The sequence below is a fragment of the Natator depressus genome, chromosome 12 (assembly GCF_965152275.1).
Source record: "Natator depressus isolate rNatDep1 chromosome 12, rNatDep2.hap1, whole genome shotgun sequence".
Classification (NCBI taxonomy): domain Eukaryota; kingdom Metazoa; phylum Chordata; order Testudines; family Cheloniidae; genus Natator; species Natator depressus.
In genome coordinates this window covers 17,162,866-17,185,801 of record NC_134245.1, presented here as the reverse complement: position 1 = coordinate 17,185,801, position 22,936 = coordinate 17,162,866, and the positions used below count along the sequence as shown (strand labels likewise).

Sequence of the window (22,936 nt, the reverse complement as noted above, 5' to 3'; positions counted from 1 at the left end):
GCATGATAGTATTAAGAATGCACCATGTTTCTTTGGCTTTATTTAAGTAGCTTTGTGACTTTGCTTTCAAATAAAATTATTTTTAAAAAGGAGGGAAGGGTGATTGATCTTGATAACTGATTTTTAAATTATCTTTTATTTCCTGCCCTCTCTACCCCAGGAAATTAGTTTGCCTCCTAAATGCTGTAGCTATGATCTTCCCAATTAACATTTGTAATAATAAGTATTTTCCAGATAATGCCATAATACTCTAACAGGTGATACTCACACAGGTGTGTGCATGTAAATTAAATACTGACACACATGCTGTACACACATCAGATTTTTCATTCTTGTAGGAGATTCCCTTCATAAACAAAATGAGAATACCTATAGCATCACACCATCAGAGACATCTGAGAAGATTTATAGGGCAACATCTGTTTCCATGAGAGATGTGTGTGTCAACGCAGCATTACACAGCGCACGGCAATGGCTTCTGAAGGAACTGCTTCTGGAAGAATTTAATTTTTTATAGTTCTCCTTTTTGTTAAAGTGATACGGCCACAGGATGTCAGTCAAACAGAACGCAGAAAGCATGGGTTCTTCTGTCACTCCAGCTAACTTACTGTTCAAAGAAACATTCCGATTTCTGCTGGGTTTGTGTAACTATGGACTGAATTTCATTCACAGGAAGTAATTTCCCTTATAGACAAAGGCAAAGTTTCCTCAGGGGCCCCTACAGCTTGTAGTAAGATGTGACGGGATTATGATATTTTTAATTGCCACTTTTTAGAATATAACTGGCCCCCCAAAATTTTATCTATCTATATTAGATGCTTATAGTATCTGAGCCTCTCAAAATGTTTCGTGTATTTAACCTCACACACCCCTGTGAGGAAGGGAAGTACAGTCACAATTACCTTTCTGTTTTACAAAAAATTAGATATATGTAAAATAAAAGATAAAGATAAAACTTAAATTTTCCACAGTATAGCAATGAAAGGTGACTCAAAAGCATGTCCTCTTCTGAGAGGATGTACAGTATTAGTATATTACACCTAAACGATCAAAGAAACCTCAGCAATAGAAAACAAACAAAGTATCCAAAACAAAAAATGCTATTAGTCCTTTAGGGAATCAAGTATTAACCTCGTTATATACTTAAGGCTCGTCTATACAGAGACTTAGTCCATGGCAAGCCAGGATGTGAAAGTACAGAGCACTAACTTTCTGCACACTTAAGTTCCCATGTGGCCACTGTTTCAAACAGCAATATGTCAAAGCCCACTATGGATCTTTTAACGAGCAGCAGCAGAGTCCAGGCAGCCAGTTAGCATGCAGCAGACTAGAGTGCTGTAGATCCACATCCCAATTTGCCGCACACACAGATCTGGTCTACACTACACAGTTAGGTCGATATAAGGCACATTACATCAACCTAATTATGTCAGTGTGCACACTACAGCCTTGTCCCGCCGATTTAAGTGCCCTACTACACCAACGTATTAACTCCACCACCACGAGAGGCATAGGGCTCAGGTCGGTGTAGTTAGGGCAACGCAGTGTCTGCACAGACACTGCATTACTTACATTGGCTGTTGGCTGTCCTGTCAATTTCACGGAACCTCACTCAGGGAGGTGAGAAGCCCAGGCAGCTGCCATCCCCCACTCGGAGCAGGGAGGAGAGACGCTCGGTCAGCTGGCTCCCTCTCCCAACTGGGAGCGTGAATCCAAGAGCGTGGGGGGCGGGGGGCAGCTGGGCTCTTGGCAGGGAGCTGCAAGGAGGGCGGTCAGCCCCCCCATAGCCCCAACCGCCCCTCTTCAATCAGTGGAAGCACTTCTGGTGAGGACACACACCACCAACAGGAAGAGGGTAGTGCAAAAATAGGACTTAATGATGGTTGACTTAGGGGGGTAGTGTAGACATGCCCTAAGTCTCCATTGAGACAAACCCTTAACCGGTATGTTTACCCTGCAATTAAACACCCGCGGCTGGCCCGTGTCAGCCGACTTGGGCTTACGGGGCTCGGGCTACGGGACAGTTTAATTGCAGTGTAGATGTTCAAGCTCAGGCGGAGGCTCAGGCTTTGGGACCCCCATGAGGGAAAGGGTCCCCGAGCACAAATCATCTACACTGCAATGAAACAACCCTGTAGCCCGAGGCCAAAAAGCCCAAGTCAGCTGACGCAGGCTAGCCACAGGTGTTTAATTGCAGTGTAGACATAACCAACATGGTCAGGAAGATGGGAAGCAGAATGACAGTTAGTAATTGTGACAAATAAGCATGGCTGGCTCGGGGACCCAACTTCCAAATTGAGAGGAGGCCTTCTCAGGAAAGCAGAAGGCAAAAAGGAGAGGGACAAGTCACATGATTTTCCTCATGACGTTTTCCCTATAACTGTTCCAATGGTGGGTGGTGCAGAATAGGCTATTTGGCCAACCCAGCCTTCCCCCACCCCTTGCCCCCAAGATCATCACAGGCTAGATGATCAGCAGAAGACATGAGTCATCCGCTCAGAAGCCTGTACCCCCAGGGACATGCTGACAGGATTCCCACAGGGGACAGCTGCCACTGGGGGTGCTGGGACAGAAAGGTAATACAGGAATACTATCTTTCCAGAACAAACTCTGAAGGATTAGTGTGGGGAGGATACATATCTCCTCCTGCATTCCCGCTAAGGCATGCTCCTGCATGGCCACACAGGAGCCCATCAAGGGCCGCACACCTGATCAGGAGAGCCATGCAGGCACACAGCCCCAGGGCCTGGAGAGGAGAGAGATGTAGGGTGAGGTGGGGAATAGGGGGTGGAGAGCTTGGGGCGTGCAGGGCTGCAGCAAGGAGACGCCTCTCCCCCAGCCCCAGAGCTGTTGCAGCAGGGAGAGGCACCTCTCCCTGGGCCATGGGGCTGCTGCAGCGGGGAGTCCTCTCTCCCTGCCAGCCCCAGGGAAGCCTGCACCCCAAACCCCACCCCAGAGCCCTCATCTCCAGCCGGAGCCCTCACCCCCCGCACACCTCAACCCTCTGCCCCAGTATCGTTCACTTATATAATCAAAGACATCGAAATCCAAGAAGAGGTTATCACAGGATTAACAATGTTCCACACTCCATCGATAAAGTTCTCAAGTCTTCCATTTCTTGGAGAACACCTGCTGTGTCTGGAAGGATCAGATTTTACAATCCCTCAGGCCAAAACTTTAGCCAGAATCTTATTCATCTTGATTTACTAACAAAATTATCGTTTTTAATAACAGAGATGCCTTAGTTTGGCTGCAGCCCTGGGGAGGGGTGATTTCTGAGTTTCTGGAGGTTTTTAATACTCACTCAACTTACCTTAAAATTGTTCTGATATGGAGGAACCTATCCAGGAATTATTTTTCATTCTACCACTTAAAAGTTAAATAAGCAATAGCTACTACCTAAAAAAACAAAACAAAACAAAAAACACTGTTTCCACGTCACGGGGTGAGCTGGCCTTTTAAGGGGTTGGGGGCTCAACCTCATCTGTGCCATGTTTAACCCATCTCCCCACATGGAAGGAATGAATACCAGGGCCACGTGATGGGGAGCATGTGACTAATAATGGGGCTTGCTTGTGGAATATAAATTCAGTCCGAGGAGCGACACCTGAGAAAGCAGACCTAGGAATGAGAACTAAGAACCACTGGACTAAGAACAGTCAGAAAAGGGCCAGTAAGGAGGCCTAGGCTGAGTAACTCTCCAGAGCTGCTAGGTAAAAGATCTGAGAGAGAGAACTGCAGGGAGCAGGAACTGCTAGGAGGAAAGTCTAAGTAGGGCTCAGACTAAGAACCCTATGAGTGTGAGCTAGCCAGGTGGGCTGGGGGAAAATGTGGGTTGCTTTGAACTTTAAATTAATAAATCAGACTCCAAAAAGGGGAAAGTGACTGAGAAAACACTTGCAATGTAATGTCTGATTAACTGGGGAAGAAGAGGAAAATTAAGGCAGTGTCAGGGCCTAATGCCAGAATGGGTAAGTCCTTCCTACACTTCCAAAAAAACAGTGCTTTCTTCTCTAATGCTCTTTTTGCAACAGAAATTTGAACCTATTCCCACAGCAGAGCATGTAAATGATTCAATGCCATGTTCGCTTACTCTCCACTGGAAACTCAGGTAGTCCAAGGGCTGGGGGTGTTAAGAAACAAAGCAGGGTTTGGCAAATGGAAAAGGAAGAAACATGTAGGTAGAGAAGCTTCCAAGATGGCAAGAAAAACAGAAAGTAAAATATCCCCCCTTAAAAATACCTGCCCATTTTAATGTACTTGACAGCGCTGAGTTAGATCCAAGTAATGGAAAGATGTTGTTCCTCTTCTGCAACAGTTGAAGAGAGAGTTACAAATCAAAATACTTGGGAGGCACTGCACAAAGGTACAGGAGGAAAAAAGAAGTGACCACAGTCTGTATTTTGGGGTCTCAAAACAGAATCTGCACAAGGCTCTGGGTGGCAGGGCGGCGAGCTCTTGCCGGGCGGGCAGCACAGCTGCAGAGCCGCAGCCTGACCTGGTGCTCTGTGCTGCACGGTGGCATGGCTGGCTCCAGCCGGACACCATGGCTGCCTGTCCTGGTGCTCTGGGTGGCACAGCTGTAGCGCCGCCAGTCACCGGTGCTCCAGGCAGCGCAGAAAGGGGGCAGGGAGCAGGGGGGGTTGGATAGAGAGCAGGGGAATTCGGGGTGGTGGTCAGGGGTGCTGGGAACAGGGGGGTTGAATGGGGACAGAGGTCTGGGGGGGGGCAGTCAGGAAGGAGGCAGGGGTTGGATGGGGCAGCGGGGGACAGTCAAGGGCAGGGGTTCCGGGGGCAGTTAGGGGACAGGGAGCAGGGGGAGTGGATGGGGCAGGGGTCCCGGAGGGGCCGTCAGGGGACAGGGAACATGGGGGGTTGGATGGGGCAGGAGTCCTGGAGGGCCATCAGGGGGCGAGAAGCGGGGGGGGGGGGGGGGGCCACGTCTGGCTGTTTGGGGAGGCACAGCCTCCCCTAACCGGCCCTCCATACAATTTCAGAAACCCAGTGTAGCCCTCAGACCAAACAGTTTGCCTGCCCCTGGACTAGATGGTACAACAGCATATGCCAAGGCCAATACAGCAGAGGACGCAGCACAAACACAGCCGGGTGCTATCCTCTTCTCCTTCTTCATCTCCCCATTGCCACCTCTTCTGCAACTCCCTAACCAGTGACCACTGCAGCAGAATAGCCTGAAAACCTACAGGTTCTGAGCCACCTACACCCCAGAAGCTGATGGAGAAGAGTACCTCAGCAGATGAAATAAGGAGAGATTAGAACCCCCAAATCCTGCATGTAGATGTGGAGAGAAAAACATGCCTGCCTGCAACTTGAGTCCAGAGAGACTGAACAAGCAGTGTGATTTGAGAGGATTTGGGAAGGAAGAAGGAAAACACAAGCGAGAGACAATAATTGATACACAAGTTGAAAACAGTATAAAGCTTAATGTATGTGCTGAACTACAGCATCTGCACAGGCCAGCACCCAGTGAATAAAGCACTGAGTGCTTTAGAAATGAATGTAATAACTGCCTACAACCATTCCTGCCAGTCACACTACTTCATTTCAAGGGGTTTGTTCCAGCATGACTGGTTTATGACACAGTATTTTTAACGTTTTGACTTTATTTATTGGCACTGATGGCACGCTGTCCTAAAGCAAACAAATTCTGAAAAGACACTTCTGTAAACATATCTATTACACACCACTGAACACTGTTATACTAACCACCGACAGTATAACACAACACACCCCACCAATTTCCAAGTGCAATAGTTCAGGCTGACATTCCATCCCTAATTTGTGCTACTGGACCATGATTTTGTGTTCCCCAACTTCTCCGTTTGTGTCACAACCCAAAGGCTACTGAAGCCTACTTTTGTGTTTAAGTATAATTTAAGTATAGCAAAAAGGCAGTCTGGAGTTACGTGTATCTCAGGAACTGACAAAAAGTGCAAGCCTTCTAGTTCACTGAGTTCCTGGGAAGAACACAAAATCTTACTCTGGTTGCCCCAGACAATTTAGCTTGGCTCCCCCAAGGCCTCCCAGCCTAGCTAACGAGAAATTCCCCAGAAAACCCCATATAAAAATGCTTTTTATACCTCTTTAAAAATGCCTTAGATTCTCTATATATTTGGTAAGACTTTTTACTTCTTTAAAATGTCCCTTGTTGCTCCTCTAGATAATGCTCCAGTGATGTATTACAACAGTAATACAGGACTGCAAAGCAATGGGCTACCCAGACAAATATTAAATCTTATTTTCCTCTTCGCTTAGAAGAAGCAGAAAACCCTTTGGCAAACCAGAGCTCTTGATGCTTCTCTGTCCTCCCACTGGAAACCCTGCCCAACCTACCCTATATCTGAGATGCTTTCTGTGTTAGATGTGAGGGCAGCAGTGCAAGCTTGCAAGTGTGGCAGTCACTGTTAACAGAGAGAAGTAGGGTGAATGAGCATTCTACCTCTCTTGTCCTCTGGGACAGAACACATACCTGTCTATTAAACAACAAAACATTACTGATCTGCTAACTAAGACCCTGAGAGAGAGAGAGAGATTCTTGTTCTTTAAATTTAAGTTCAGAAACAATTATGCAAAATTGAAGAACCGGGAATGTTCTTACACATACCCTTTGCTAGCTCACAGACTAATACCAAGAGATTATTTTTCATATTATCCGAGCAACCTCTCTCTCATAATTAGGCTAGGAAGGATTAGATTTTTATCAGTAAATAACAGTAAACATCAATTTCACAGTACACACACAAACCGATGAAGAATATTTCCATCTACAATAACTGAAATGTACAGAGAGGTGAAGTAAGAAAAATGCGGCTTAAGAATTTATTAGAGTTTGATTTAAGGATGTTTTATTTTGTATACTTTAACATGTGATCTTGACAATTTGTGTTTTAACGGTTATAAAACTTTTACTTTTTTAATCTCAGTGTAATATCATTTAATATCATTAAATAATTGTCAACACCCCCAATAATTTCCCAAAACTGTGAAAATTTTAATCCATAAAAATTGGGAAAAAATGCTTAAAGTCCATGATTTTGCACAACTGAAAATTAAAAAAAAAATCTTAAAATCATAAAAATATAAAAATATAACTCTTCCAAGCTTACTTATAATGTATTCTATTGATTCTAAAAATTAATACACACAGCTTAAATTATGATAGAAAACTGTCATTTACAAAACTAGTTCAAGTCACATTTAAAGAAGCTGAACTGATTCCCCAATAGTAAGAAGGCTTGGACTTCTGTAAAACCTTTGAACTGGACAGATAACTGGGAGAAGAGCTTTTAATCTCCAGTCTAGGTAGAGGTTAAAATTTTAAATAAAGAAAAGAAAACCAACTGAACTAAAAAGGCAAAATCCTTGCAGTAAATAATCAATGTGATGCATAAAAACATAGCCACATGAATTCCACTGACAACATGCACATTGATAAATCTCCACATGTTGCATTAAATATCGCCTGCAAATCAATGATTTGTAAGCATCCTCCATTGTTCAGAACCTCACTGAAACTTTGACAGTGAAGTGCTATTTTTGGAAAAACTGAAGTAGCCACTTTAACGAAGTTCGAGCATTTGTGGTACTTTGAAAGCTACAACACCTCAACAAGAGTTCTATTTCCATCATTCCAAAATACTTCTAATTTACAAGTTACAATAATCAGGAAAGCCAGTCCAGCAAACACTGAAGTCAACAATCACATGCTTTCAAACCTACTGAAATAGCTCTTACAGTTGTAGGAAGTTCACTGGCTCTGCATTTCCTGTCTTGCAGAGATCATAACGCCAAAGGACTGGAGCTTGTAAACTCTGCAGCCCTCAGCTGAACAAGGGCTCTGCTTCAGCACAGTTTAAATACTGTGTACAACTAGAGCTTCAGTCACACCTCAGGGGACATATTCAGCATTGGCATGACAGAGAGATTTTGTTAACTGCGGTTCAGATAACTTAATACCCTCTACAATAAAATATTTTTGGAAATTAATTTTTTGGAAGAATCAAAAAAATTCTAGTTGACTACCTACTGCTTTGAAAATGCCTCTTCAACCCTAGGATTTGGATAAAATTAACCCTAATATTTTTTACAAATTAAGATTTAGTTTAAAAAAATCCATTTTCTATGCAAATCTAAGCAAGAGAGGCTGGGTTGTTTTTGCTCAGGCAACAACATACATTCTCAACTATTTTAGTGTTGTATGGTAAGGCCATCATTAGAAACAGAACTTAGTTTAAGGCTTGCAATGTAAGTGTCCTGCTATGCAACTAAATAAGGCCACGTCTGCACTAGAAAGGCGTGTCAGTACAAGTATACCCTCCTAGTGCAGACACAGCTTATACCAGCAAAAAATTGCTGTTTTAGCTTATACTCAGGGAGCAAAGTAAGTTATATCAGCAAAAGCATTTTTATGCCAGTATAATGGTTTAATCGAGCTTTTGCCAATACAGAAATTCTATTTAAAAAAAAAAAGTCATACATCTAACCAACATTGCGGTAGTAGCTAAAGTTACTACCGTAGACCTGGCCTAAGAAGCTTTATTAGCTCAGGAAAGACAGTGGTTGTGCACACAAGCCAGAAGATAATTCCTCAGAAGTCACAGTGGATCTGTTTACATCCACACACAGATGTGCACAACACCTGAGAAGAAGAGTGAGGAACATGTTAATTTAAAACATCTGGCAAATGGTTCACCCTTAACAAGTCCAGTTTTTGGACTTTTGTTTTTTCAAGGGGAAAAGGTATATTGTTGATTTGGGCTGGGGAATCTAGGGGCATGAAATGAGAAGCTGAAGCATGTTTTCCCCCCTTTATTGAAGTTCTACATCACACTACTAGAGTTAATGCAAACAGGAAGATCATAAAAGAACATAATGAAAGTCTTGCACACTGGGACTAAGGGACTGGTTTCAGTTACTGAATATAGCTTTGGAGGCACACCACACAACAGTGAGTAACTCCACAGTATTACACCACTATATATTATGGCTTCTTAATGCTTTTTCTGTATAGCTCTTCAGCCTTATTCCAGGCTGCTGCCTCATGCCTCCTGTATCGTATCCTATCCAATATAAAGGTTTATAAGATTAAAATTCACCTCTACAAAGTGTGTCAACATGCATTTCCTTAAATTAGATGTAAAATAGATCACACACACAATACACAATTGTAATGTATCATTCCAAGGGTCTAGAGTTAGAATTACTCGTATTTCCAACTAGTAACAGGACACCCTGTTGCCCATTATCTCAGCTTTGTGAGAAAAGGGGAGCAGAAACAGCTAATTTGTGAAAACTCTTTCACAAGCTCTTCTTATACCTCCAATATATCCACTAACCTCACTCAGAAAACCCAAATGCACTCCATCCTACTGACGTGTATAGATATATTTTTTGTACCTCAGATTTAATATAATTCAGGATTTTTGATAGATAACATTGGTTACTCCACTCCACTGCTGTTTGAAACTAAGGTCAAGCAAGAAAGACTGAGAGTGCTCTTTTCATGCACTGTTAGCTCCAGGCACAAAGGGGCCTTCTGCATCACAGTCAGGGGTTTTCAGCAGCAGGAATATTTTGCTATCAAAGAACAGTGAAAATACAAATCGTTCAAAGCAGCCATAGTGGAAAAGATGCTGTACCCAGAACAACATACACTATGCTTTGTACAAAATGGAATGCCACAAGTACCATGGCAAAGACAAATTTGTCTTAAAGACCAGCCAGATACTGACTATGGTGAGAAAAATCCCTTGTGAGCTTGTTTCCCAATCAGTCTTATAATATCCACACTGAATGGGGATTTATTACCATTGTTTATTTTCATATTACTGTTTAGCATCTATTTAAATTGTGAATTCTTGTGGTCTACCACTGCTATAATACCACAATGTGTTTCTATATTAAGACAGTATTGAAGCAGAGTTAATGTTAACCATTTTATCACCTTAAAATCAAAAGAAATTATATACAAATTTGCCTTCTGAGAATTCCATAGATATTACATGGACAAAATATGTATTCCAAATCAAAATAGCATTATATACATCAGATTGGGTAAATAACTTGCAACCAACCATACACCTAGACTAATCTGACATTCTAACTTGCTTAATCTACTTTAGTTTCTGAGTCCCTTTTTATTCAGATGTTCAGTGTAATATAGGTTTACAGGTTCTAGACATACGTCAGATTTACACAGAGACTGGTAAATATATTAGATCTTTCCAAACTTATGTTCACCTGGTCTAAGAGTGCTTTGTAATTTCTTCCAAGAAGAGCAATACACACATTCCAATTGAGATTGAGTTTAAAATTCCTATTAGAGTAGTTTTTATGTAATTAGATTGGAATGAATGTGCAACAGTGCCATTGCAGAAAACTTCAAAGCAGTTATACTGGAGAAATCACAACCCATTTCTGTGTGCCCACAAGAAGAAAGAATGGCTCTCTGGAGGATAAGAGTATATTAGTCTCTGTATGTAATAGATTTTATTGACCATATGGAACTGATATAAAAATTGTGTTGCAGTGGGTAGTCTTGGATTTGAGACAGGAATGTGACACAAAATACAGTTTCTGTAAAATGCCTGGCTGCTTTCTGGCAGCCTTTGCAATCAGAAAAACCTAGAACATTTACCTGATTGAGTCACTGATGAGTCCCAGTTCAAAGCAAAATCTGAAGATTCACCCTCTTCGACTGAAAGAGAACAAAATACAGTTTGTGATTTCTAAACAAAACAGGAAGCACGAGATAATTAGAGCCCCATATACTATTAAAGTGTTACAACAGATTTCTGCACCAGTGAAGAAAAGATTATTTTCCATAAAATAATTTTAGGGTGATAATTTAGTAAAGTTTCTGTCCAAACATTTTCAACTTGGCTACTAAATCTGTGCCTGAATATTTTTTCCCCATATACAAATTACCAAATTTGCACATGCAGATGTAAGTGAGGTTTAATTACCACAATGTATTGCGGATGTGCAGATTTAGGGGGTTGGTGCACACAAAAACTGCAAATTTGTGGCTGCAAAGAGACTGTTTTGAAAATTTCACTCTAACATATCACACCAAGGATATGTTCTATGAAAACAATATTGATGGACGTCATTAAACAATATGAAGAACTACAAAATTTATGATGTTTTAAAAAGTTTGGTATCCAAAACACTATATGTTATGTATGGACACATTTTGTAATATTGCAGTCACATACGCACTTTTTCTTTAAATATTTATATTGTAATTTAAGGCCTGATCATGTGAAGACAATGGGGGTAGGATGCTCAGTATCTTTCAGAATTAAACACTTATCTAGCACTTGGGAAAGAAGTAAACACAACATTTTATCTTTAGCTGTTCAAATTTTGTTTAGCCAACCTTGTGCCCCTTAGAAACAGCCAAGAGACCAGCTGCCAACTAGGAGCCCAATTCTATTCCCACTTCAGTCAATAGTAGTTTTACTATTGTCAAATTGTGTGCATTTGAAAGTCAGAGGTGCAGAGATTGTCAACATGCCCCTTTATAATCATATACAACAGTGTCCTTATTTCTCCCTCAAAAATATAGTTTGGATATTGGACCTTTATTCTCTGACATACACCATTTTACTGTACACTCAACACTACTACCCGCCCTTATCCACACCTCACTTCATCTAAAAAATGGACATCTACAGGATTCTGCAGCTGAAGTCAATGTACCACTCTAAATTCACATTCCATAGCTCCCATTGACCACACTGGTGGTTGTATGCCCAGACCTAAGAGCTAGGTTTACAGCCCTTAGATTCAATTATTATTACCTGGAAGCCTCATTTTTTTTCCAACAGGCTCTAATATCCTTGATGCAGTTCTAGCAAGTTGACGTAGGTGGTTTTAAAAAGAAATTGGAAATAGAAAAGATAGCTAAATGGGTAATATAAAAATTTTTTTTGATGCACTGTAATCTAATGTGGAGATCGCACAACAAATGTACATTCCATAGAAGGCTACAACTACAGTAGTGCTATTGTATAATTTTATTACTTCAACAAAGATTGGCCACTTCAGTTGATGCTGATGATCCCTTAAAATTAGCTGTAGTCTTTTAAACAAACCTACATGAACACAAAAGCACATTTCACAAAATATTATATTTGGAATGATGGAAAACAAAGTATAAAATGTGAAAATCAGTAACAAAACTCCCATTTATTTTTGACACAAGTAGGATTGGGCCAAACATTTGCTCTAGTAAAAGGTTCACCCACCATTTTGTATCTCTGAGACCACCATCTTGTTTCATTTTTGTGACAAGTACTAAAATGCAAAAGGAATATTCTGGACATAATGAGGCTAAATATTGCTTCAGCTCTTAGAACAGATATGTTTGTGTTTCAACAATAAAATTACATGTACATTGGGAGAAGATATTTTTCCCCCAACATGTCAATTAAGCTAACTTTATACTGCATGTCTTATTCAAAAAGGATCAGCAGAACGTTTTTATTTGATTATGGAAAAAAAATTTTTAAATCACTTTTCTAATGGATAAGAGAATAAAACTTACTAAATCTGCTTAAAAAATATGGCAAGGCCTTAACTTCAATAACAGTTAAATAAGAAATATATGGAACCACTGTTGGTCATCTGTAATTTTAACAACAGACTAACTCACATTTTGGCTAAACACAGGAGACTGCTACAGTCCTTGATTTCACTTGATTTCAACAGTACAACAACACTATACTTTTAGGAATCCCTTAAATGAGGCCAAAGGTTAAATGCTTAAAAGGTTAAATGAATGCCTTTACTGGCATTAATTTGTTTTGCTCTGCTGAGTGGATGACGGAGGGAGACCACTACATTTTTATATTTAAATGAAGATGACAACACTTACATTCATTGAATATTATTGTCATGATTTCAGGTTCTTCCCCACACACTCATGCAAACACATCACCTTATCTAACATTTTCATGCAGCAAGGGAGTCGATTGCCTCACTAGTTTAGACATAAATGCATTTTAGCTGTTGTTGCTCATCCCACTAATTTTTCCTCTCTCTTTTTCCTTTTTTCTTCCACTCTCTCTCTCTCTCTCTCTCTCTCTCTCTCTCTCTCTTTTTTCTTTTAATAAACACACTATCTTTATAGGCTCAAGGATGAGAAAAAGTAATAGCAAACCCCCTTGGAGGTATTGTTACATCTGACTACTGTGCAACTGAACAGGTTTTCTTTATCCAGCCGAACAGGAGTTCAAATTGGTCTCTTCAACAATAAGGTAACTGGCAGGAGCGATAGGAAAAAAAGAAGCCAGATCACTTCACACTGTTCAAGATGGGTGCTTGCTGTGGAAGCAGGAGCACATAAGGTAGCAAGTGGTACAAAAAGGCTGGCATGGTTAGTCTTGTACTTCCCTGAAATGGGATTCTTACTATAGAAATTATTATTATTCTACAGCACCATAACAATGCATGGGGCCTAAGGGAGAATTAGAAAGACAGACTAGTCTCTTTGGACAAGGGACCTAAGCGGGGCCTGCAAACACTCAGGTACTCATGTGCCCAACTGTTTGCAAGACCAGACCCTAAATTAGACATCAGGCACCAAGGGATGTCAAACACAGTATGAGAATCAGTGATATAAGGAAAGCCTTTAACATAAAAATATTCATTCTGCACACCAATATGATTAACAAGCCACAGCTATTTAACTATCTGTTCCATTAATATCCTGTCCTGTGCACTTTGACAGGTAGGGAGGGAAGGATGGCCCCATGATTAAAAAATCTGGGTTAATTTTCCCCAGCTCTGTTATAGACTTCTAGTGTAATCTTAAATTACCTAACCAGCATATACCTCTCTATTAAAAGAGGATAATACCTCACAGAGGTGTTATGAGGCTTTTCTCACTGGCATATCTAAATCATTTGGACATAAGCACACATTATATAAGCACACATATTTGAAGTGGGGGGGGGGGGTATATCTGCTGAGACAGTAAATATCCAAGCATTAAAAAAGTTGACAGAACAGGACAGCATTACCTTAAACTAAAAACTTTAATACTTGACCATCAAGGGCTAAATTCTGCCCTCTGGTGCATGAGTCCTCTGTTGATTTCATTTGGAAGGTCAGGATACATATGTTAGAAGTTTCCTGTGTTGGTAAAGGAAGGGCTGTGTAAAGGCTTTGTCCAAACTGGAGGTGAAGTCCCTGCTCATCCAGTGAGTGGAATAAAGGTTGAATATTTTGCTTACAGGCTCAGCAGGTCCTCCCAAGGAGCAAACAGCAGGTCAGAGTGGGGTTTGACTGCTGAGGTTACATAGGCATCTCCAATTCTCACCACTGAGAACAGTGAGTCAGAAAAACCTTGTTCATAATTTTAATTTTAGTTAGGGAGATGTTTACTTTAGTTTGCTTTCCCTGTCTGTCCTTACGTGTTATCTCTTTTATTATTTTCTGACATGATTTGAAGCCTGGTTCAATTTCCCTTCTCTATTTTATATATTTGTTTATAGCAGTAGTACTAGACTTTGTAAATAAATTACACCTTTTTATCTCTGTTTCCCCCTACCTTGTGGAGACTGGTTTATTTAAAACAATAATAGTAATAGGTGCAGCAGAAGGGAATAGAATCTAAGGGGACCACTTTCAAGATATGCTACTCAGTAATATACGGGATCTAGGGAGACCATTCTTAACCAAAAAATGGTAAACGCTAAAAAGAACACTACACTGGTGGTACTGAAAACCTGTTTATTGTGTAAATCCTCTACCAGAAAGTTCCACCCAACTGTGTCGTGCAGATGGCTAACTGGTTTAAAGATTGTCACAAATGATAAATGAATTATGCCAAGAATATAATGCCTAGAACTGGTCTGTTGCTAAATAGGCTCGTGCCACGTTCAAATTGATGGTAGCCCTTATGAAGTCCAGAGACTATGTGGGGTCTAGGATCGATTTCGACGCTGACTCTGAGCGACAAAAGAAATTGGAGCAACATGGAGGTTGATGCATGGGCTTCTTGCCTGGACAGCACAGCTAGAAGCCAATTGTTGAGACAAGGAAACACGAGGACACCATAACAACATCTGACACAAGCTTCTACGATGAAAAACACCTTGGTGAAGACCTGGGGAGCAGCAGCTATTCCAAAGGTGAGCACTCTGTACTGGAAATAGTGAACGCCCACTGTGAATCTCAGGAAACGTCTGTGGGCTCCATGGATATCCATGTGAAAATAAGCATCCTTCATATCGAGAGCCATAAACCACATGCCCTTCTCTGACAAAGGATAATCGCTGCCAGCATGACCATACGAAACTTGAGCTTGTGAAAGAAGCGATTAAGGTGCCGAAGATCGAGGACTGATCTCCATCTGCCTATCTTCTTGGGTATCAGTAAGTAAGCTGAGTAGAACCCTGTTCTATCACTTCATCCAGAGATAAGGAGGGAAATCTAGCTGGTTGTGGAGCCACTGTCGGGACCGGACTAAGGGATTCTTCCTCTACTATAGTATCCGAACACCTGCTGGAAGGATCCCTTAGGGGGAGGCAGGTGAAGATTCCCTTGTGGACTAGGCTGGGGGGAGGTATAGGGACAAGATTCCCCAGTATGGCCAATAGGCTGGATCCCAGGGAGGTTGTGGTGGTCTCCACGGCATGGGGTACCAATGGCTCAGAGATAATTGAGGTGGTAGATGCTCCCATGGACATGGCAGTCTCCGTGAAGGTGCGTAGTGGTGATAAGATGTGGTCGGTTCCTCTCCCAGTTCCGATTTATCGGAGAAGGAAAAGATTTACTCAGGTTCCAAAGCCAGTACCATTGGAGCCAGTGGAAGGGTGTAAATTATCAGAGCAGATGGTGCGGGATCCCGTACCTCAGGCATATCCTGTGGTAGAGAAATTATCTCTCCAGAAGTGGAGGGGCATGATAGATGGGGTGACTCCGGGTTTGGCAAGGTGAACACATCCTGGGACGTGGCTCTGGCTCCAGATCTCCCCGCTGTAAAAGGCACCCTCTCCTTCTGGGTATCAGTGCTGGCACCATGGACTTTCCTGGAACAGGACAATCCCACATCCTTTGGGATGCCAGTGATAACAATACCAATGGACCAGTGCTCAGAACAGCCAGATTCCATTGCTTGTGTGACTTCTTCTCAGGTCTATGGAACTTAGCACATGATCTGTCGCCATGTCTCGAACTCATGGAAGGAGTGTTCGCTTTCTTCGATTTTGAGGAAGACTTAGTCCCATGCTTATAGGTATGCTTCCTTACCTCATGACTAGGCCCCACTATGGGGTCCGTGGGGGTGGTTCCGACAGCACCAGATTTGGACGCAGTAGCAGGAGACAGCTCCTCACTAATTCAGTCCAATGTATGTGAGGGTTCCCTGGCCTGGGTCCAAGTGAGGTCTCGAGGAGAACTCCATGAGGCGCTTCCAGAGGCAGAAAGCCTGCCCTTCTCAGATGTAGCTGGGGAAGGATAGGCAAATACTGCACCTGGACACACAGGAGCTTCTCCCAAGCAGGACAGACAGCGTTGGTGTTCGTTGCTGACCAAGAAGGAACGCAGGCAAGAGGTGCAGAGTTTGAAGCCCGGAGTCCAGGGCATAGTCCAATACCCGCGTGCCAGTACAGGGGAGGAGGGAGGAGGGATTGGCGAAGAAGACAAACAAAAAAATAAACCCAAATCTAGACCAAGTACTAAAACTACAATAAAAGTACAATAAACTGGTAAAACTAATCTAAAAACTGGCAAACTATGTACACTGTCTTATTTCAAAGTGCGTCAGTGACGAGGACACTGAAAGTTCTGACCCAGACCACCTGGCCATGAGAAGGAACTGCGGATGCAGTCGGTCTGCCCCGCCCTTTATCGGATGAAAGCACAAGGTGAGCCAGGGCTCAAGCAAGGAGCAACAGACACTATTTTCAAATTCTCTGACTCTGGGAACATAGCAAACATGCATAACCCTCACTGGAATACAATAGGGACCCTCATTCAAAGAAGAATAAATGTTTTCTGAGAAACAAGGGACAAAACCATAATTAACCAAAATCAAGGATTAGACCCTTCCATAGGTGCCATTTAATCACTTTGATGATGCAAACACAGAAATCTAAACTACTATTGTGCAGCAACAGCAGAACACAGCTACTGCTAAACCACTGAGAGAGAGGTGCTGACTTTGTGATTTCCTGGGGGGATGCTCGACTCCTGCTCCACCCCAGGCCCCACCCCCATTCCACCCCTTCCCCCAGCTCCCACCTCACCTCTTCCTGCCCCCACTCCAGTCCCGGAGCACCCACGGAGCCAGCGCCTATGCACTGAGACTGAGACTGATAGAAAGATGCAGAAGTATTCGAAACATTCTCCTTCGGAAGTACAGCATGGAAATATTAAAGGAAAGAGAGGTGAAGTTTAAGGATGTAAGCCAAGATTTTAAAAAGCAGCTAGTGATTTTGCCTAAACTTGAGACACTTTAAAGGGGCCTGTTTTCTTGAGAGCAATGCTCAGCACTTCATAAAAAAACAGTGCCCTCTAAGGTATTTCACACTGGACTGAAACATTTTAGAATCTTGGCTACCTCTACATTTAAATTCCAATTATTCTTGTCAGTTACACACACCCTCCTTTCCCCCACTTTTCTCCGAACTATGAAAGGTGTTTGTGCATTCAGGTATGGTTGTAGTGAGAAACAACGGCGATGTAAAAGGTTCATACTATATCTGCTCTCTCTGAGTCATTGTTTTGAAATGTCTTAAAAAAAATTTCACTCCTATTAGTAATGCAGAGCCAATATAGCTAGAGAACAGCAACCTGAATTGTATTCTGCTTCATGCATCATCAACAAAAGTGTCAGTCATGTTCCAAGTACAGTATATTATTGGTGATTATGTCAATTTTCAGATCTCAGGTTGAATTCATAGTCAATTTTTAAAAAGGAATTAAAAGTAGTTTCAAAGTACTAAAATCTTCTCTGAGTTCGTTTATCAGTGTTTGTGGCCTTACCCTTATTTTTGTTTATTGTTAAAAAGTTTCTCTCTCCCCTGTTGCTGTGTAAATGACCTACATAAACCACAGTGGAGATAAACTGACTGACTGAACAGACGAAAAGGGGAAACAAACTGTGCACCCAAATTGTCATCCAGTGCACGAAGTGAACAAACTGGAAACAAGGAGAGAGGCGCTCTTTTAGTCTAATTCTTCAAGTACAGTAATCTTGGTGCTTCTAGTAACTATGGTCATAAAGAACTTTCACAGTTTCTAAATTGACAGTATCCTTTTAATGCAGTTTCTCTGGGAAGCAACTATGAAGTTGAACCCTCTAGGAAAAAAAACGTCTTGGAATGAATTTCCATGCAAAGAGCTTTGAAAATGTCCTTGGGCTAGCACATACAGAAAATCTTCTTGTGATAAACTCAAAGGGCCAGATTCTCCAGTTCACTAAGGCCACTTTGTGCTGTGCAAGTAGAGAATTTCCCATGTGCAGGGGGAATTTCTGCTGGCATAGAGCTGCCAGAGGAGGCACAGCACCTTCATACACCAGTTGCCGCCTCATGCTGACATAAAAAAGAAGAGGGAGCAGGTCAGGGATGGGCTTGCTAAAGAAATGTTGGGGGGTGTGGCAGAGGTGGATTCCACTGTTATACCCAGTTCTCCACGGGCGTAAGGGACCTTAAGCCAGCAATGCCAGCAGCATTAGAACAAGAGGCCTTTCTGCTCTAATTTATGACAGGAGTAGGCAGCCCTGAATCAGAGAGCCACAACCAGATCCCTCTGGCCACCACTCTTCACTACAACCGAGCACAGCTCAGATACAGTAGGGAACTGTGGGCAGATATTCCATTCATTAAACAGTATTACACAAATCCAAATGTTTATATTTTGCCAGCTTATCTTAGATGTTCTCAGAGGATATTTATTTAATTGCTAGGTCACTGGTGCTGGAGACTAAAAGGTTTCGGTCCTCTGCGCTCAAAGAAACGTCAGAAAGAATTCAGCATCCATTCCCGCATGAATCTGAAAATCTATTTATGGGTGTGCCATTACCTGAACTCCATTCATAGTACAGTGCTTATTTAACACTTGATCACTCCCAGGAAAGAAGTTAACCTTATCAAACCAAGGCACTTCTGAGCCACATGTTGATTTCTAGATGCAATCAAACCTTACAAATGAGCAACAGCCCCTTAACAGCTCAGATTCTATATGCATACTTCTTATCCATAGCCTTCAAGGGGTGAAGGGAACTATTGACATGATAGGATTGTACTAATATTTGCCTTAGAATAAAAATGCTACAGTGTTCTATCCTAAGAGTCAAAAACAATGGCATAATATTATTGGCCCCAATTTGGAAACGTACTTAACCACATGTTTAACTTTCCGTGCCCTGTCTAAATAGGGAATCAGGTGACTTTCCTGAATCAGAGCTATTGTGTTTTGGACCGTTATGGTAGAGTACTCTCACCATTTTGTTACATCAGATAACCTCTCTGAAGAGGATGATGAAATGGTCTGAGTGCAGAAAATGGCCATGTTGCATTTTAGTTGGTTGGGTGTTAGATTATGTTATTCTAAATAGGATGGGTTTATTTCTCACAAACTACTACAAGTTGTATCAATATTGTCTGTATATTAGCCTGCAGTGTGTGCGTCCAAACTCTCATATTTCCCTCTGGATATGTTTTGTAATAAGACCCTTTATTATTAATCAAATCATACAATAAATACATATTTTCCCAGACCTAGACATAGATACATTTAAGCTAGAGCTCAGTGATTGCCACTTCCCTGAAACATCAGTTCTCATATACTTTTCACACTTGTTTACAGCCGCCACCCTCAGATACATATCCTTTCAATGCGCTTAGCTTTCATATTGTCTCCCATCTATCCACAACCCCTTTCTCAAAGTTTTCCTTTCTGCCTCTAAAAAGGGATCATATGAAATTATAAGCCTCCAAACCAATGAACAACCACACAGACGCCTTGTCTGCACTACAGAGTTTTGTCAACACAAGTTACACCAACAATCAAAAACCCATATAATTACATCGCTTGTGCATGCTCACACAATGCTGCTTCTGTTCACCAGAGAGCATCCATAGTTGGTACTCTAGCACTGACAGAGAGAGCAGTGCACTGTGGGTAGCTATGCTCATAGTGATCCTGGGAGACCCAGCATACCCCTTACTCCCATGGCTCATGAAGCCTTACACGGAAAACCTGAACAGCAGCAAGGAGCGCTTCAACAATAGCTGAGCGTGTGCAGAACAACTGTAGAATGTGCCTTTGGCAGATTAAAGGCTCACTGACACTGCCTTTTTGGCAGGTTAGACCTAAAAGAGGAAAATATTCCCATGGTCATAGCAGCCTGCTGTGCGCTCCATAATATTTGTGAGGCTAAGGGTGATAAGTTTCTCCCACTGTGGAGCGCAGAGGCAGATCGCCTGGCGGCTGATTTTGAGCAGCCAGATACCAGGGCTATTACAGGAGCACAACTGGGGCTACTTGAATCACAGAGGCTTTGAGGCACCATTTTGACAATGAGCTCCAGTAATGTGTCTTTCTATACAGCACTCTGCCTTGCTTTGTTGACTTGCATGAAAATTTTGATGATTCCCGACCATGATTTGTACTCAGCAAATGATCAAATTGCCACTGTGTATTAATTCCAGCAGCAACCACCATGTGTAGGAGACAAAGATTGGTTATCTTTCAGAGAGTATGTTTTTATTAAATACAAATTAACAACAAACACACAAAAGGCTTGGTGGGAAGAGAGATAACAATGAAGGGCAGTGTAGGTTCTTATGGCTGTGTGTAACTCTGAAGGGGTGAAGTGAATGAGGTACCAAGATGGGCCAGGAAGTTGCAATGAATGTGTGGGAGGAATTTGAGGAGGGTATGGAAAGCAGTTCTGTATCAGCTGCTGGTGGGGGGGGGGGAGGGAGCAGGCGGAGGGGGGGCGGGGTGTTGCGCACACCTGAATTCAGCCTGCAGCATGATTAGGGACTTCAACATTTCCATTTGTTCCTCTACCATTTTTATCATCCGCTCCTGGCTCTCCTTTCTGTCCTGCCTATCTATTTTATAATTTTCTTTTAAAGTCTCTCTCCACGCCCTGCCTTCTCTTTTTTCGGCCTCTGAGGATTGGAGCACCTCTCGAAATGTGGCCTCCTTGGTCACTTCTTTATCTCGCGGAGGTGCTCCGCCAGTGTGTATGGGGTTCCCCTGAAGGCCACATCTGCAGAAGCACAAGAAACAAGAAACAGAAGCATGATTCTTAGTGCATGCATCAAATCAACATCGTAAAATGCACTTTTTTAAAAAACACAAATCAGTTTCTCACTCTCCCTTGGCAAGCACCCAGTGCAGCGAATGCCCTAAACATGACGAGTTTGCCCCAGGGGGGAGGGAAAGGGGCTCAAGATGGGGCAAAGAATCTCACGGTCTTTTAAGGGGATCACTGCAGATGACTCAGGAAAATATTGTAAATTCTACCACCATTTTCCACAGGCGGGGGTGAATGAGGCGGATATCTCATTCCTGAGGGTAATCAAGGATGCATGAGTGCATCTCTCCTGCATGTGTGCGGCATCAGACCAAGTCCCTATGCTGCTCGCCTGTGTGCCGTGGTGGTCCCTGCATAAGTGATTGCCAATTGCCGCAGACAAGTTTCCTACAATGGGGGAAGGAACAAAGCAACTTTGCCAAGGAACCTTCGGCAGAGGATTGGTGAGTACCTCCCGGAAAGTTTCCTAGAGATCTCTCTGGAGGATTCCCGTGAAATCTCGGTGCACATTAACAGTGTTCTGCCGCACTTAGCTGCACAGGGGAATGTGACGCACACACAAACACAGCTAGTCTGGTACATTTCTATCCTTCACCCACTTCTAGAATATACAAAGCAAAGGACAGCTCTACCTCATATAACCAAACAGCATCTACTCAGAAAGACCACTTACCAGGGCTCTCCTCTCCTGCATGATGCTTGCCAGAGACGAACTGCTGGGACTGGCTAGACGCCTCCAGAGTGGAAAAGAGGTCCTGACTCACAGCGGGCAACCCTGCCGTACGCTCCACATCATCCTCCAACTCGACCTCCTCGTCCACAACTTCATCCTCAGGGTTGAGTCTGCTGTCCGCTGTCTCTAGCCCCGCTGACGTATCTACGAGGCTCTTGGCGGTGGAGGTGGGGTCCTGCGGAGGATGGCATCCAGCTCCTTATAGAAGTGGCAGGTCTTCGGCACAGCACCAGAGCGACGGTTAGACTCCCTTGCCTTCTGCTAGGCTTGTTTCAGCTCCTTTATCTTTGCACAGCACTGCTGCGTGTCCCATTCATAGCCCTTATCAAACATGCCATGAGAAATCAGACTGTAGGTATTGAAGTTCCTACAGCTGGAACTGTACTCTCCCCACAGTGCCAGCAGATCCAACAACTCAGGTGTGCTCCAAATGGGAAGCGTTTGCTGCGTGGAGCCACCATGGTCAGCTGGGAAGATGTGATGTGAGCTGTCCATGTCAAGCAAACAGAAAGTGGAATTTCAAAAATTCCCAGGCTTTTAAAGAAGGCAAAGCAGAAGCCTGTGTACTTAGGTGCAGTGCAGCAGATTTCAAACTGCTGACCAGAGCAGTCAGGATGGTGATTGTGGGGAGGCCATTTACAGCAACATAACCAAGCACGAAGTCTATACTGACACTTTGTCGATATAACTTTGTCGCAAAAGCTCTACACCTCTCATCGAGGAGAGTTTTATTGGTGGAAGGAGCAGTGTAGTGTGTATACCTCCACTCTTTTGTCAACGAAAGCTGACTTTTGTGAACAAAACTCTGTAATGTAGTACACAAAGCCAAAGATGTTCATCCCAGCACCATTCATCCTCCAACAGCCTGACACAGAGCAGCCTCAGTATACAATACCTTA

The 22,936-nt window shown here is 42.7% G+C and overlaps 1 protein-coding gene across 6 annotated transcripts in view; it reads right to left on the bottom strand.

The window, feature by feature from the left end:
- The window catches only part of ZNF423 (zinc finger protein 423), a 335,612-nt gene that overhangs the window by 253,521 nt on the left and 59,155 nt on the right, over positions 1 to 22,936 (bottom strand). For 5 of the 6 annotated variants that reach the window (XM_074968639.1, XM_074968641.1, XM_074968643.1 and 2 more), the window contains exon 2: positions 10,655 to 10,714. The exons of the other annotated variant lie outside the window; for it this stretch is intronic. In XM_074968639.1, coding sequence (XP_074824740.1) covers positions 10,655 to 10,714 — 60 coding nt within the window. The remainder of the gene's footprint in view (positions 1 to 10,654; positions 10,715 to 22,936) is intronic. 6 annotated transcript variants of the gene reach the window in all.